Source organism: Oryzias latipes, chromosome 16, assembly GCF_053564925.1.
Source record: "Oryzias latipes strain Hd-rR chromosome 16, Olatipes_Hd-rR_3.1".
Classification (NCBI taxonomy): domain Eukaryota; kingdom Metazoa; phylum Chordata; class Actinopteri; order Beloniformes; family Adrianichthyidae; genus Oryzias; species Oryzias latipes.
Window position 1 is genome coordinate 25,014,974 of NC_136252.1, and position 15,854 is coordinate 25,030,827.

A 15,854-nucleotide genomic window follows, 5' to 3' on the forward strand; every position below is an offset into this window, starting at 1 on the left:
TAAAAGAGAGGCGTTTGGTGTTTCAACGCGTGACAAAGACATCACAACATTGTTGTGTATACCCGTGTGCGAATTTGTCAAAGTACAACAGTACTAATATAAGCTTTCATAGCTTTCCAGTCGATGTGTCGGTGAGACTGAGAGCCGAATGGATGGTGAACACGGCGGGAGGACTTTACCCCAAGCAAGACGAGTCGTGTTTCGTATTTGCAGCAATCGGAAAGAAAATGCGTCATGTAAACAGGCCGTTTGGAATACTTTGCCCCGGTCAGACTCGTTCGGATCAAAATTTCTTTCCGATCGAGATAGCTGGAATATACCGATCGTGTGTCGCTGCTGCTCTGGGTTACGTCATGCATAGACGGTGTTTCGCTGAGAGAAAGCTTGTGAGCTCATAGGCGACCGACCAGCGGCTCTGCGGACGCCCCGCGTAAAGCGCCGCTCCGCTCTCGCCCCGCTGGCTCTCCCCTCTCTTTCACCCCTCACGAGGGAGATGCGGGGGGGGGGGGATGCGTGCTCACTGACGTCTGGACCCGGCATCCGAGCTCTGCGTTCGGGCTCCGGAGCCAGTGGACCGAGTGAACCTCTCTGACTGAGCAGAGCAGCTGGATTTATTAATGTGTTTGAGGGGAGGGTGCTTTGTTACGTGTGCGTTTTGTTATGTGTGAGAATTCGGACTGCGAGCCGAGCCGCCGCTCTGGGTTAGCGGCTGCCGGACTCGCGAGGACAGAGCAGAGCACAGTGTGTGTGAGCTTTTCAGAGCAAAAATGCCGCTCAGTCCTTAGAAACTGTTCAAAAAAATCACGACATATGGAATTGTGTTTCTAATTGAGCCCCGACAAATAAAGGCTGATCATTTACGTGCAGCCAGGATGCAGATTGCAGCGTTTCCCGCATGGTTTGTCCTGGATTTTGTCTCCATCAAAAGGCTAATGTTGTTAGCCCGTGTTGTTAGCCTATCCTAACACTGGGTTGTTCTTCAGTTCTGTTCTTCTTCCACAAAAAAAGCACTGACCACAAGAATTAAATATAAAATGATGAGCGAACAGGCACTTCATAATATTCATAAAATTAATAAAAGCACGTTTGGAAGATCGCCTCGTATGTTACCGAGCTGCTGCATAAATATGTGACAGCAAAGGTTTGTTTACAACGGGACACATTTCCTTTTCGGTATTTTCGACATGATATTTTGCCCATGTAACCACGCACTGGTCGACAATCCTGTAGATGTCGTTCACGTCGATTTTCGGGAGACCTTGTAGAAAACGGGTGAAATATACTATCTTTCGCAATCAAAATCTGCCGTGTCGCTGCTATAGAAGTCGCAAGCCGGAAATGGTCGGCCTCACACTCAAGGCGGTGGAAGTAGAACTCCTTACTTTCGTGCACGGAGCCTATTACAAAAGGGGTTTATTCAGACATACCTTTGGTTTGTCTGAAGATTAATAACCCCTCTTGTTAAAGTAAAATATGTCCAACACAAGAGGCCCTCAGCTTTCATCTGTCTGCCCAGCTGTTGGACAGGACAAGTTAAAAAAAAAAAAAAAAAATGTTACAAAGTTCTTTTTAAAAACTTTGTTTTGTGGTTGTTTTTGCGGTTAAAACCGTCCTCACTTTAGATGAGGTGCTGCAAAACAATTAATAAACTGTTAACAATGTTTATTAATACATTTGTAAAGCTTATAAGCAGTTTAGTAATATGGATTTTGAAGACAATAGTCTGACTGAATAAATGTTTTAAAAAAACCTTAGAAATTCTATTATAACGCCTGTTAATGCATTAACAAAGCTTGTTAAGGAATTTTAATATAAAGTGTTACCGTATATTCAAAGGAAGCAGTCTCCTTTTTTGTGGTTTTATATTAGAATTTGAATTCTTGTTTAGATTGTTCCCCTATGCATGTGACATGTACCAACTTTCCCTTACTCAAATAAAAACGAAAGTGATTATAAGTTAGAGAAGATGATACAAACAATTTTACATTGACATATTATTAAGTTAACTTGGTAAAATTGTTGACATGCCTTGAAAGTTGAGGGTAAAGATTGCAATTCCTCGTTTGATAAAATCTCTGTCTTGGGTTTCTTCCAAAGATGCAAAAGATCTGTAACCGATTAGGGGTCCACCGTAGACTATTTGATTATTCTATTCCACAAAAAGTTGACTTCCAGTCTCACGAGGATTGTTCCACCAAGATGTTCCTGTTAATGATAATATTTCAAAAATAAAATGAAATATTTACGTATAGTTTACATTTTTTGATGTTCTAGTGGCCTCACCATTTGTGGTGAAACTCTTTTGCTTTGTCATCTGCTGCTGAATGCTGGGGGTCTGATCCAGCATTTGAAAAGTCATTTGTCGTCCTAAGCAAGGCCACTGCAATTTATCATCATTATCACCAGACAAGAGTTGCATGAACAGTCCAAAATATGTCTTATAAAGTATAACAGCAAAGCGGTAAGCATAACCCTCACTGGAGTACTGCCTTGAACTGTATATTCTGGATTCTGAGGCACTAGTGTTCAGCACTCTCTGAAAGTCATCAATCTGCAGGCTTAAATGTGGACACTCAGTCTCATACAGATTGATGTCATCAACTGAGAAGCCTCCTGTAGAGCGTCCTGCTGCTTTCTGAGCTTCAAACACCACCTGGAAATTCATAGTTGCATTCAAGGAAACATGATGAAGCCTCCAGTGAGATGTTTGAGAACCTAAAGGGAAAATAAGTTTTAAATATGACTATATTTTCTTATCTATAGATATCATAGGTTGAAAGGCAAATATTTAAATTGACAAAATATTTTGAAAATAAGCATTTCATATGTCGCTTTACCAGTGATCTGCCCCATGATGAGTCGGGTTCCTGTTAGGTCCTGTTCATTTTTAAACTCTCTGATCCAGATGTTGAGAGTATCAGACTCATTTCCACTGTGGTAATAGTAGAACTGCAGACACTGGATGTGACAGACTCTTTGGGGAGTCATCCTCTGAGTTTCCAGTTGTGCTGTGTCTCCTTCCTGGCCTGTTGCTGTGCTTACATGCATGAAGTAGCCTACTTCTCCACCTATGACAATACATGACTGTTACAGTGGATGCCACATTTCTTAATTACACTAAATTATTTATGGAAAACATTTATTTCTCAGTAGTCATTAGTCAGATGTAGATAATTTTTATTTCCTTAACATTTTTCACATTATGTGAGAACAAAATGAAGATATGAAATAAGTTGTATATAAGCTGCTTAGATCTTCACCTATGGCATAGACTGCTTTCAATTTTAACATCCAACATTTCTATTATATGTTTTTGTTTTTTCATTAAAATTTAATTTTAAGCAATTAACTATGTTTTTTTATGATACCCTCTATTGTTTTTTAATCTGTTAATTTTTCTTCATTTGTCAGATCGCATAGTAAAATTTAAGCCAAGAACATGTTATTTGGCCAGAAATACATAAGATATTACTGTGTGAACATTTTAACAAAAAAATGGGGAAAAAAGCTAATATATTTCTAAACTTTATTTATGAAGTCTTGAAATCTTACTGTAGTCTTTGCTTCCACTGGGCAGAGTGGTGTGATCAGAATTTGGACCTCCAGAAACTTGCGTCACCATCTCCCAGCTGATGTTACTCTGTGAACAACGATCCATTCTACACATGATCCCATTAGAAAAGCCACAGTACCAGTTCAAGGAAATGGTTGAATCTGTTGTGATAGAGCAGTGTTTTTCAACCTTTTTTGAGCCACGGCACACTTTAACCTTTACAAAAATCCCGCGGCACACCAGCATCCAAAAAAATAGATAAATAAAAAAAAAAAGAAAAAGCTCAGTCTGTATTGATCTACAGCCGCTCTGCAATCTCACATGCATTTTTGTGATAATTGTTGCAGAAAACGCTGGAAGCTGCAGCTGTTTTTTCTAAAAGATGTATTAAAAATTCAGTCAAAAGATTCAAAAACTGTTTGATGTGTGTTCGTTGTTTTAAGACGTTAAGAGGAGAGACTCATTGTGCGCTAAGACAGTCACTTTACTGCATCATGGGAGATGTAGTGCCCGTAATCCGCCGACCGCAGAAAGACCAGCGTCTTTGAGCTTCATGGTTTTGTTCACTTGTTCCAGTCTGATACCAGATTCTGTGGAAAGCTACACCGCTAAAGACGAGCTTTAGCTGGTATTTTTGTCAGAACAGAGAGACTTTTTTTGCGCTAAATCGAAACAAGGAAGTGAATACTTTAACCACTTCTGATTGGTCAGACTGATGACATGTGATTAAGCCTTCAAGAATGATTGGTGGAGACAGTTAAAGGGGCGGGACTTTCCTTACACGGTTATAGCTGCAGCTAAATCGCGGTATCCCGTTATTCTTATCAAAATGTCTTTAATAGAATCAAATAAACACAAAGAAAAATAATTTTATTATATTTCATATTCTTAACTTCTCAGTGTTTTGTCAGGGCCTGTTTGGATGAACAAAGAGCTGATTTCCTGGAGATGGTAATTGCTTTTAGATCAGTTAATGAGGGCAATTTCTCACGGCACACTTGACCATCTCCCACGGCACACTAGTATGCCGCGGCACACTGGTTGAAAAACACTGTGATAGAGAATGAAATGGTTTCAAAATTAGGTTTTTTATTTACGATCCATACTGGAATGTACTTGTTCAAGGATGTTCGGAGCATTTTTTCTGAAATATTGTAGTCACTTTGATCATGAGTGTCATGAGTTTATTTAACCGTATTCCCTTTAAGTTTATTTACAAAACACCCCTAATGTACTCATTACCATACTGTTCATTAAGTTTGTATCTTCTCTTAAATCACTTTACAGACATTTGTGATAGCTTTTTCTTAAATGTTTTGCTTTTGATGTTGGTTCGTTCGAAGTACATCACTTTGATGACTTCAACAGTGACTGTCGTATAAATACAGGTGGATTGTTAGAGATATACTCATTAAAATTGCGTACAGTGACAATCTTAAAGTACTTACTGCAATTGGAGAGACGGTTTAGCTCTAAAACATCATAATGACTCATCTCCATTGTTTGACCAATTACATTTTGGAATTTGGGTTCCATGGTGATGATGGTGGAACCGTTTCCATTGGTGAAAGCCTCTTTGCTGTAGTGCATCACTGACCAATAGTCGTATGGCGTACCATGGGTGGTACTTACATTGCTGCCAACCTTGTTAAAATTGTGCTCTTTATCTATATGAAACACACCAATTTCATGAATCAATTTTAAAATACTTAAGAAAAACTGTTTTAATATATGCAGTTTGTTCAATAATTGATCTACAATCTATTATTACAAAAAGGTGAACACAAAAATCCTAATCCAAAGTGAAAGTAATGAATAAAGTTTGTTCAGTAAGTAAACTAGAGTGTTTGATTAGAGATGTTTTACGCAACAAAATTATCTGGAAAACACTTAATGTCCAGATAGTTTGGAAATTAACCCTTGCGCTATCCTAGGCACTTTAACATTGGGAGTTGGGTCATCTAGACCCACTACACAGTGTGCTGAACCTTTTTTCTTCAATGATTTGTGATCTTCACTGGTGTCCATGGATTACATGAAATCTTTCCACCTTTATCCACCTTTGTCATGGTAGGGAGAACACGTCAAAGTAAGGGTGGGGTCATCTAAGATAGCACAAGGGTTAAGAAATTACTAAATGCTTGATGGATTTATAAACGGTAAAATTATAATGTAATTCCTTAATGAAAAGTTAGAAAAAGAAAAAAGGTTCAATAGTCATAACAGGAAAAAAAAATTCTAATACATTCAAATTAGTCAGTTTTGGTTAATTGATGTATTCTCTCTTGACATAACAAAATGCAGACACCTAGTTTTAACTAAAGTCTTATATGTTGTGAAAGTAGATCTCAAACCTTGAAGGATGTTTTCCCGTACAATGGTCACATAATCATCTCTGTCGTATCTGGACTGTTCATGGTAGAAGCCCAGAGCATGAAGAAACTCATGTTCAACAGTAACTTTAGTATCACAGCCTGAACCAATGGATAAGTTCTGCCCATGGGCAATTTGTCTCCCAATATAAGAATAACAACTGAAGCAACAGAGGAAAACAAAATAATTACACACTGATCATTGTTTTTATTTTTATAAAACAACCACCTAGGGCCATGGCCTTTGTCCCCTCCCCAAATGCCTTAGTCACAACTGCCCCTACAGGTAGATACAGGCTGTCTGCCGGCGAAAACTAGGCAAGCCTGTATGGGGCATGGAGGTGCCCCACTTGAAATTTTGAGAAAGTTTTAGAGAAAACGTTTGCACACATTTTTTCAATGTGCATGCTGCAGGCAACAGGTCGCAGTGAACTCTTGATGATGAATGTAAGTAAGGGTGAAGTAGGTGAGAGGCAGGCAGGTCATACGAATTTTTCTTTTTCTTTACCCCGAAACACTGTAGATGGGACTGGACAACCCCAAAAAACTGCAAAACACCCTTTTTAATTTTAAGAAAACAATGGCACATTGAACTTGTATGCTCATGTGCCTAAATTAGTACATTTTCAGTGGTTCAAGTGTTAATATTTTGCAAATAAGCTAAAAACATTTTTGCTAATTCACTTTGAAGAATGTGTTATTAATGTCTACCAGGAGAATTACCAACAAGACTATGGCTAAGAGGTACTAGTTTAGGTATCTCTGCCTGAAGGAAAGTGACACTTACCCGTCTAACTTTTGTATAGAGAGGAAATACACCTCAGCATCTCGTGGTTTGAAGTCGATACAGGACTTTAACCTGAATTGGTCAAGAGCCTTTAGGATGACTCCTTTAGCATTCAAGTCTGAAATTTTTTATTAAAGTTGGTTATGGAAACAATAAACTATTTAAATCCTGTTATTATATTTAATAGTTTCACTTTTTATACTTTTATATACAGCTGTCACACGCCCTGCAAAAATGTCAAAATAAAACTCTGTGGAGGTTTTTCCTCAAAGCTGAACATTACAGTTATGTAGGCTGCATAAACCTCTGCAACTCTCTGTAACTAACTTAAACTGTGTTCCAAACTGATAAGATTTGATTTTTTGATTACAAATCTTTACCAAGGCTTTGGTCCAGGACATATGCAACTGGAGATGTCCAACGATTTTCATCATTTCCAATAACGGTACTTCTTTGAAATGGAAACTGAGATGTAAAAAAAAGAGAAAACATAAGAATATTTAAAATACATATTAACCCTTGTGCTATTAAGGCTAGTTAAAGATATTAATAATGTGCAGGCAAAAGTAATTACCTCAATGATGTCATCGTGTAGTGAATCTAAAGAAAAAGCATTATAGTATGAGTTTGCAACAGTGTAACTAACAAGTAAGCAGAAGAGTTTTGTCAGTAAGTAAAACAAAAAAAAAATAATTCTTACCATTGTTTCTTTTTGTTTCATCTGTCAGATCAATAATTTCTGCAAGAAAGAAGAAAGAATATGTTGTTTACTGACTACAATTTTTTCTCAAGTATTTCAACCAATTTCTGAAAATTGATGGAACTCACCCACTTCAGTTAGCTCAGTCTGGAAAAATAATAGTAAGAAAAAAGTGACTAAGCATTAAACATTTGTTATGAATCATATGAATCTTGTTCCAAATGTACTTGTAAAATATTTCTTTCTGGAATTTAAATGCAGATGTGTTAAAAAAATCAATTTCAATAATATTTTTTGCAATACTAAAAATGAAGAATCTATTTTTAAGTTGATCTGTACTTACACTGAATGCAGGTGAAATCGCCAAATTCACCACCACAAAAAGGAAAACTTTTAACTTCATCGTAGGTTTTTCTAGAAATGGAAATCAGACGTTAAAAAAGGGATCTTGCAAACAGAAACCAGTTTAGGTTTATTTGCCTGCCATATACTTACTGTCTGCCTGTTCCTGAAACTGATGAAGTTCTGAAAAGAGATGCAGTTTTATAGGAGGCCAACGGCACAAAAAGGTAACAAGAAATGAGAGGACAATTGTTTGCTTTCCTTAGTAAAGTAAACACCACAGTGGGATAACAACCTTTAACAACCCAGAATCTTTTACTTCCTTGCTGTAGTGACATATGTAACCCTTGTGCTATCCTAGGCACTTTAACATTTGGAGTTGGGTCATCTAGACCCAGTAGACAGTGCGCTGAACCTTTTTTCTTCAATGATTTGTGAACCTCACTGGTGTCCATGGATTACATGAAATCTTTCCACCTTTATCCACCTTTGTCATGGTAGGGAGAACACGTCAATGTAAGGGTGGGGTCATCTAAGATAGCACAAGGGTTAAAAACAATGTAGAAAAAAATTATTTAGATAAAATATGTTATACCATGATAAAAAGAGTGATAAAATGATGGAATGTAGAGACCTGGCTTTGTCCTGAAGTGGGGAAACAATATTTTTTCGCAGGGTACACTACCACAGTACCCCCCAGATCCGATCAAAATAGTCAGACCCGGGAGGTCCCATTGCAGTGACCCCGTTCACTGAGAAGGGTCAGTCACAGATGTGGAGGATCCCTCAGAGGAAAACACTGGAGTTACAAATATATTGTAAAAGTAATAAAATTAAAATTGAAATATATTTAAAACATGAGCAAGAAACAAATAATTACATAAACCTTAATAGACATATAAAATGGTAAGTGTGACTAAAAAAATTAAAAATAAAAATAAATAAAATTAATACAAATAAAAAAGTAAATAAATGTATATACATACACACATAAAACTAGTAAAAAGAGAAAATAAATAATTAAAATATCAAATAAATTCCTAAAATTCAAATAAAAGCTAGATTAAAAAGGTAAACCTAAGCCTTCCTTTACAAACATAAAAAGTCTCTGCGGCCCTGAGGCTCTCTTGGAGGCTGTTCCACAGGCGAGGTCCGTTAAAAACTGAATCAGGCCTCGCCGTATGTTTTAGTTCTAACTTTTGGAATAACCAAAAGGCCTGTTTTAGAGGACCTCAAGGTCCCTGAGGGGCTCATACTTTAAGATCATCTCAGATAATGAAGGCCCGAGACCATAAAAACATTTATAAACCAATAAAAAAACTTTAAAATCAACCCTGAAGCGCACAGGGAGCCAATGCAGCGATTTTAAAATCGGTGTAATATGTTCCCGCTCCCTGGTCCTTGTCAATTTGCGAGTTGCTGAATTTTGCAGCAGTTGAAGGTTTGATATCCTTGCTCAGGGAAGACCAGAGAGCAGGGCATTACAATAATCTAATCTGCTGGAAAAAAAACAAAACATGCATTAGCACCTCTGTACTGGAAAGAGAGAGAAATGGGCGAACTGTGGCAATATTTTTTAGATGATAAAATCTTGTTTTTGTTATATTATTAATTTGTGGGATAAAATTCATCTTCTTTCTCTTTCGGCTTTTCCCATCAGGGGTCGCCACAGCGAATCATCCTTTTCCACCTCACTCTATCATGGACATCTTCTACCCTAACATTAGCCAACTTCATGTCCTCTGTTAAGACATCCATGTATCTCCTCTTTGGCCGTCCTCTTGCCCTCCTGCCAGGCAGCTCCATCTCCAACATCCTTCTACCAATATATCCACTATCCCTCCTCTGAACATGTCCAAACCATCTCAGTCTGGCTTCTCTGACTTTGTCGCTAACACAGGCAACATGAGCCGTCCCTCTGATGTACTCGTTCCTTATCCTGTCTAACCTGGTCACTCCTAAGGAGAACCTCAACATCTTCATCTCCGCTACCTCCATCTCAGCCTCTTGTCTCTGTCTCACTGCTACCGTCTCTAACCCATAGAGCAGAGCTGGTCTCACCACTGTCTTGTACACCTTTCCTTTGAGTCTTGCTGGCACTCTTCTGTCACACAACACTCCTGACACTTTCCTCCACCCGCTCCAACCTGCCTGCACTCGCCTCTTCACCTCTTTTCCACACTCCCCATCACACTGAACTGTTGACCCCAAGTACTTAAACTCCTGCACCTTCTTCACATCAGCCCCCTGTAACCTAACGCTTCTACCTTGATCCCTCTCGTTCAGACACATGTATTCTGTCTTACTACGACTGACCTTCATGCCTCTTCTTTCCAGAGCAAACCTCCACCTCTCTAGCTGTTCCTCCACCTGCTCTCTACTCTCACTGCAAATTACAATGTCATCCGCAAACATCATTGTCCAGGGAGATTCCTGTCTTACCTCGTCTGTCAGCCTGTCCATCAGCATAGCAAACAAAAAAGGACTCAAAGCTGATCCTTGGTGTAGTCCCACCTCCACCTTGAACTCCTCTGTCTGACCTACAGCACATCTCACCACCGTCATACTTCTCTCATACATGTCCTGAACTACTCTGACATACTTCTCTGCCACTCCAGACGACCTCATACAGTACCACAGCTCCTCCCTCGGCACCCTGTCATACGCCTTCTCTAAATCTACGAACACACAATGCAGCTCCTTCTGGCCTTCTCTGTACTTTTCCATCAACATTCTCAAAGCAAAAATGGCATCAGTGGTGCTCTTACGGGGCATGAAACCATACTGCTGCTCACAAATCCCCACCTTCTTCCTAAGCCTGGCTTCCACTACTCTTTCCCACAGCTTCATTGTGTGGCTCATCAACTTTATTCCTCTATAGTTGCTGCAGTTCTGCGTGTCACCCTTGTTCTTAAAGATCGGAACCAGAACGCTTCTCCTCCATTCCTCAGGCATCTTCTCACTCTCTAAAATCCTATTGAACAACCTCGTTAGAAATTCCACTGCTGTCTCTCCTAAGCACTTCCATACCTCCACAGGTAGGTCATCAGGACCAACGGCCTTTCCGCTCTTCATCCTTTTCAGAGCCTTCCTAACCTCATCCTTTCCAATCTCTGCTACTTCCTGCTCCACAACAACCACATCTTCCTCCCTTCTTTCCCTGTCATTTTCCACGTTCATCAGCTCCTCAAAATACTCCTTCCATCTTTTCTGTACACTCTCCTGGGTTGTTAGCACCTTTCCATCTCTGTCCTTAATCACCCTTATCTGTTGCACGTCCTTCCCATCTCTGTCTCTCTGTCTGGCTAGCCTGTACAAGTCCTTCTCTCCTTCCTTTGTGTCTAACCTGTCATATAGCTCATCGTAAGCCTTCTGTTTGGCCTTTGCCACCTCTCTCTTCACTCTACGCTGCGCTTCCTTGTACTCCTGTCTATCTTCCTCAGTCCTTTCTACATCCCACTTCCTTTTAGCCAACCTCTTCCTCTGGACGCATTCCTGTACTTCCTCATTCCACCACCAAGTCTCTTTACCGTCTTTCCTCTTTCCAGATGACACACCTAGCACCTTCCTACCTGTTTCCCTGATAATCTCTGCTGTAGTTTCCCAGTCATCTGGAAGCTCATCCTGACCACCCAGGACCTGCCTCAACTTCTGCCTAAATTTCTCACAAGTTTCTTCATTCTGTAGCTTCCACCACTTGGTCTTCTTTTCTGTTTTCCCTCTCTTCTTCCTCCTGACCTCCAGAGTCATCTTACACACCACCATGCGGTGCTGTCTGGCTACACTCTCTCCTACCACCACTTTGCAGTCATTAATCTCTCTCAAATGACCTCGTCTACATAGGATGTAGTCCACCTGGGTACTCCTACCTCCACTTCTGTATGTCACTCTATGTTCCTCTCTCTTCTGGAAGTAAGTGTTGACTACAGCCATTTCTATCCTCTTTGCAAAGTCCACCACCATCTGTCCCTCCAGATTCCTTTCCTTCACACCAAACCTGCCCATCACCTCCTCATCACCTCTATTGCCCTCACCAACATGCCCATTAAAGTCTGCTCCAATAACAACTCTCTCTCCTCTGGGGAAACTCTCTATGACCTCATCCAGCTCACTCCAGAATCTCTCCTTCACTTCTAACTCACAGCCAACCTGTGGCGCATACCCACTGACTACATTCACCATCACCCCTTCAATTTCTAACTTTAGGCTCATCATCCTGTCTGAGACTCTTTTCACCTCTAGAACACTGTTTACAAACTCCCCCTTCAGAATCACTCCTACCCCGTTTCTCTTCCTATCAACACCATGATAGAACAGTTTGTATCCTCCTCCAATACTACGTGCCTTGCTGCCCTTCCACCTTGTCTCCTGCACACACAGTACATCTACCTTCCTTCTCTCCATCATGTCTGCCAGCTCTCTGCCTTTCCCTGTCATTGTGCCAACGTTAAGAGTCCCTATTCTCAAACCTATGTTCCTGCCTTTTCCCTTCTCTCTCTGGCCACGGACCCTTCTGCCTCCCCTCTTTCTTCGACCAACAGTAGTCAAATTTCCACCGACACCCTGTAGGTTAACAGCATCTGTGGCGGTCGTTGTTAACCCGGGCCTCGACCGATCCGGTATGTCTAAAGTGTTGTGGATGATTCGCATGGTTATTTTGGCAATTTTTACGCCGGATGCCCTTCCTGACGCAACCCTCTCTATTTATCCGGGCTTGGGACCGGCACAGAGGCAACTGGCTTGCAACCCCTGTGGCTAGATTTGGGATAAAATTGGGATAAAATTCATCTCAGAGTCAAAAATGACACCCAGGTTTCTCACACACTGAGAAATTTTGTAATTCTTTAGTTTAGATGAAACAATCCCTCTCTTGTCTTCAGAACTGATCACTAAAACCTCTGTTTGGTCCTGGATTAACTGTAGGAAGTTCTCTGCCATCCATGACTTAACGTCTAATGTGAAAACAAACGCCATGTCTCCTAATGACATCCCCAAGTGGCAGCACATATAGATTAAAAAAGTAGTGGGCCTAAAATTGAACCTTGGGGGACCACACAGTTGATGTCAAAGACCTTTGAGGAGCATGTATCCATACTTACGTAAAATCTTCGATCTGTGAGATAGGAATAAAACCACTTTAGTACGGTACCAGAGATGCCCAAACCTCACAGCCTGTTGAGTAAAATACTGTGATCTACTGTGTCGAATGCAGCACTGAGATCCAGTAATACCAGAACTGAGAGTTTCTGACAGTCCAGATTACATCTAATATCATTTACTATTTTAACAAGGGCCGTCTCTGTGCTGTGGTTTGTCCTAAAACCGGTTTGTTTTTTTCAAAGATGTTATTTCTATTTAAAAACTCATTAATTTGGATTAAAACAGTTTTTTCAATAATTTTACTTAAAAAATGGCAAGTTGGATACTGGACGATAATTGTTATAGTTGTTTGGATCTAAATTACTCTTCTTCAGAAGAGGCCTCACCACTGCCGTTTCAAAGGCAGCAGAGAAGACGCCCGTCTGAAGAGAGCAATTCATAATATTTAAAAGCTCAAACTCAAAGAAGTCATAAAATGTTTTCAACAGTGATGTGGGGATTGCGTCTAAAAGGCAGGTGGTTGGCTTTAACTGGGAGAAAATCTGACCAAGTGCCACAGCATCAACCAGGACAAAACTTTCCAGTGTTTCCTATGATAAATGCAATGCTATAATTTCATTCAAAACAACAGCTTTTTGAGTTAAGAGACTAGATCTAATAGCATTGATTTTACTCCTAAAGTGGTCTGCAAAACTGTCACATATAGCATCCGAGGCTGCTATGGAGGACCTTTGAGAGTCTCTTTTAGTTAAACTGTCTATTGTTTTAAAGAGAACTTTAGGATCATTTTTATTTTGTAAAATTAAGTCTGAGAAGTGGAGGCTTCTAGCTTTTTTTATTGCGTGACTGTACATCATTTACTGTTCTTTAAAAATTTTGCGATCTACAGTTAATTTTGTTTTTCTCCACCTCCTCTCCGCCCTCCTGAATTCACGTTTTAAGGCTCTGATTGGTTCGTTCTGACTTCTGGCCTCAAAAGTCAGAATCTGACTCTACATTTTAATAGATGTGTATCATTATAAAAGTGCTTAATAGCTCTAAAGATAATGAAGCTATTGTCACCAAACTTTCTATACTGACTAATCATGACCCTATTCTCCTACTACAACAAAAATTGTCAGAAATCCACCATAGCCGAAGACGTTACACTGCAGACTTTCTCAAGACACATTACATCACAAAGTTTCTGTCTCTAAAGTACAACATTCTGCATTCTCCAAGATTAGAAGTTGCATCACAAAATTCAGTTTAAATTAGATTTTATTTGAGTCAGCCTTATTATTATTACAGTACATTTGTGACGGTGTGGCACCGTCAGCTGGTGGTGGTTCCCACACCGTGTATTTAGTTAATGTGTATTTATTTATTTTATGTATAAAATTGATTCCTGTGATGCCACCTGGAGGATAATTAAGATCCACGCCAATGGGAGGGGCTCACTATTCAAAAGGGAGCATCACAGGAAGTAATGAGAGGTGTGAGACAGAGGTGACATGACCTGTTGTGCCCTGCGTAGAGCAATTGTGGTGCTCGAAGTTCTGAAATAAAGAACGAACGCTCCTACCTTGGCTCCTCTGCATCTTTTCCCGGCGGGACCCCGTGACAACATCATATAGTTGTCGTGTAAAATTAGTTATAAATCTTTTTGGGAAACTATAAACATTAGCCATTGTACCAAAGCATGCAACAATTCCTTTTTAATCATGTAAAATCAATGACACATTTAGCCTCTGTGCTCGTGTGCTTAAAGAAGGACGTTTTCTGTGGTGCAAGTGCTACAAAAAGTAACAAAATGTTTGCAAATTCACTTTGAAGAACATGTTATAAATGGTAACAGGAGAATTACCTACAAGACTAAGGCTAAGATACACATGTTTAAGCATCTCTGCTTGAAGGAAAGTGACACTTACCCGTCTAACTTTTGTATAGAGATGTAAAACACGTCAGCTTCTCTTGGTTTGAAGTCGATACAGGACTTTAACCTAAACTGGTCAAAAGCTTTCAGGATGATTCCTTTAGGATTCAACTCTGCAATTGTTTACAAGAAGTGTGTTATGGAAACAAAAAGGAAAACTTTTAACTTCATGCTGTTTTTTTCTAGAAACGGAAATGAGACGTTAGAAGAGGAATCTTGCAAATAGAAACTAGTTTAGGTTTATTTGCCTACCACATACTTATCTTCACCACTTTGTCCGCCTGTTCCTGAAACTGATGAAGTTCTGAAATGAGATGCAGTTTTATAGGAAGTCAACGGCACAAAAAGGTGACAAATCAGGTTTTCACCTTTCAAAGTTTACGTCCCAGAAATGAGAAGGAAAATGATTTGCTTTCCTTAGAAAAGAAAACACCCCAGAGGGAGAAGAACTTGTTCCCCAGGTTCTTTTACTTCCTTGCTGCAGTGACATATTTCAAAATTATTTATAAAAAATAAATACATTTCAATAAAGTACATTATATTTATAAAAGGCAAGGCAAGTTTATTTGTATAGCACAATTCGTACACAAAGTAATTCAAGGTGCTTCACAAAACAGAAAAATGCATTAAAATCACAATACATCATAGAAATAATCAACGTAAAATTTACTTTAAAAGAAAAGAAAAAAAAATGTTAAAAGTGATTTAAAAATAAAGGAATGAAAGGAAAGAAAAGTGCAGATAGGACCTTTCAGTCATATACACGGCTAAACAGAAATGTTTTAAGTCTAGATTTGAACATGAACAAAGAAGAGGCCTGTCTTACGACTTCAGGGAGGCTGTTCCAGATTTTAGCTGCAGAATATTTAAACGTTGATTCCCCTTGTTTAGTTCTGACTCTGGGAATCAACAGGAGGCCGGCCCCTGAGGTCCTCAGAGTACGAGATGGTTCATATGGCACTAACATGTCAGAGATGTACTTTGGTGCTCGGCCATGGAGAGACTTGTACACAAGCAGAGCTGCTTTGAAGTCTATTCTTTGAGGTACAGGGAGCCAGTGCAGAGACCTGAGCACAGGACTAATG

General features: G+C 39.6%; 1 protein-coding gene across 1 annotated transcript; it reads right to left on the reverse strand.

The window, feature by feature from the left end:
- Positions 1–1,613: 1,613 nt before the first annotated feature.
- Positions 1,614–7,300, reverse strand: LOC101169582 (meprin A subunit beta-like). The gene is made up of 7 exons (XM_023964129.2): positions 7,287–7,300; positions 5,908–6,086; positions 5,069–5,220; positions 3,553–3,640; positions 2,838–3,068; positions 2,284–2,715; positions 1,614–1,630 (listed from the first exon to the last, which is right to left on the reverse strand). The coding sequence occupies exons 1-7, from the start codon at positions 7,298–7,300 to the stop codon at positions 1,614–1,616; spliced, it is 1,113 nt and encodes a 370-aa protein (XP_023819897.2).
- Positions 7,301–15,854: the final 8,554 nt, after the last annotated feature.

What these genes read in the sequence shown, in the direction of transcription:
- LOC101169582 (XM_023964129.2), bottom strand. An exon ending in TGGAACCCAAATTCCAAAAT is followed by an intron (nt 3,641 to 5,068) that starts GTAATTGGTCAA and finishes CGTTGTTCACAG; the next exon opens with AGTAACATCAGCTGGGAGAT. An exon ending in CAGTGGAAGCAAAGACTACA is followed by an intron (nt 3,069 to 3,552) that starts GTAAGATTTCAA and finishes GTATTGTCATAG; the next exon opens with GTGGAGAAGTAGGCTACTTC.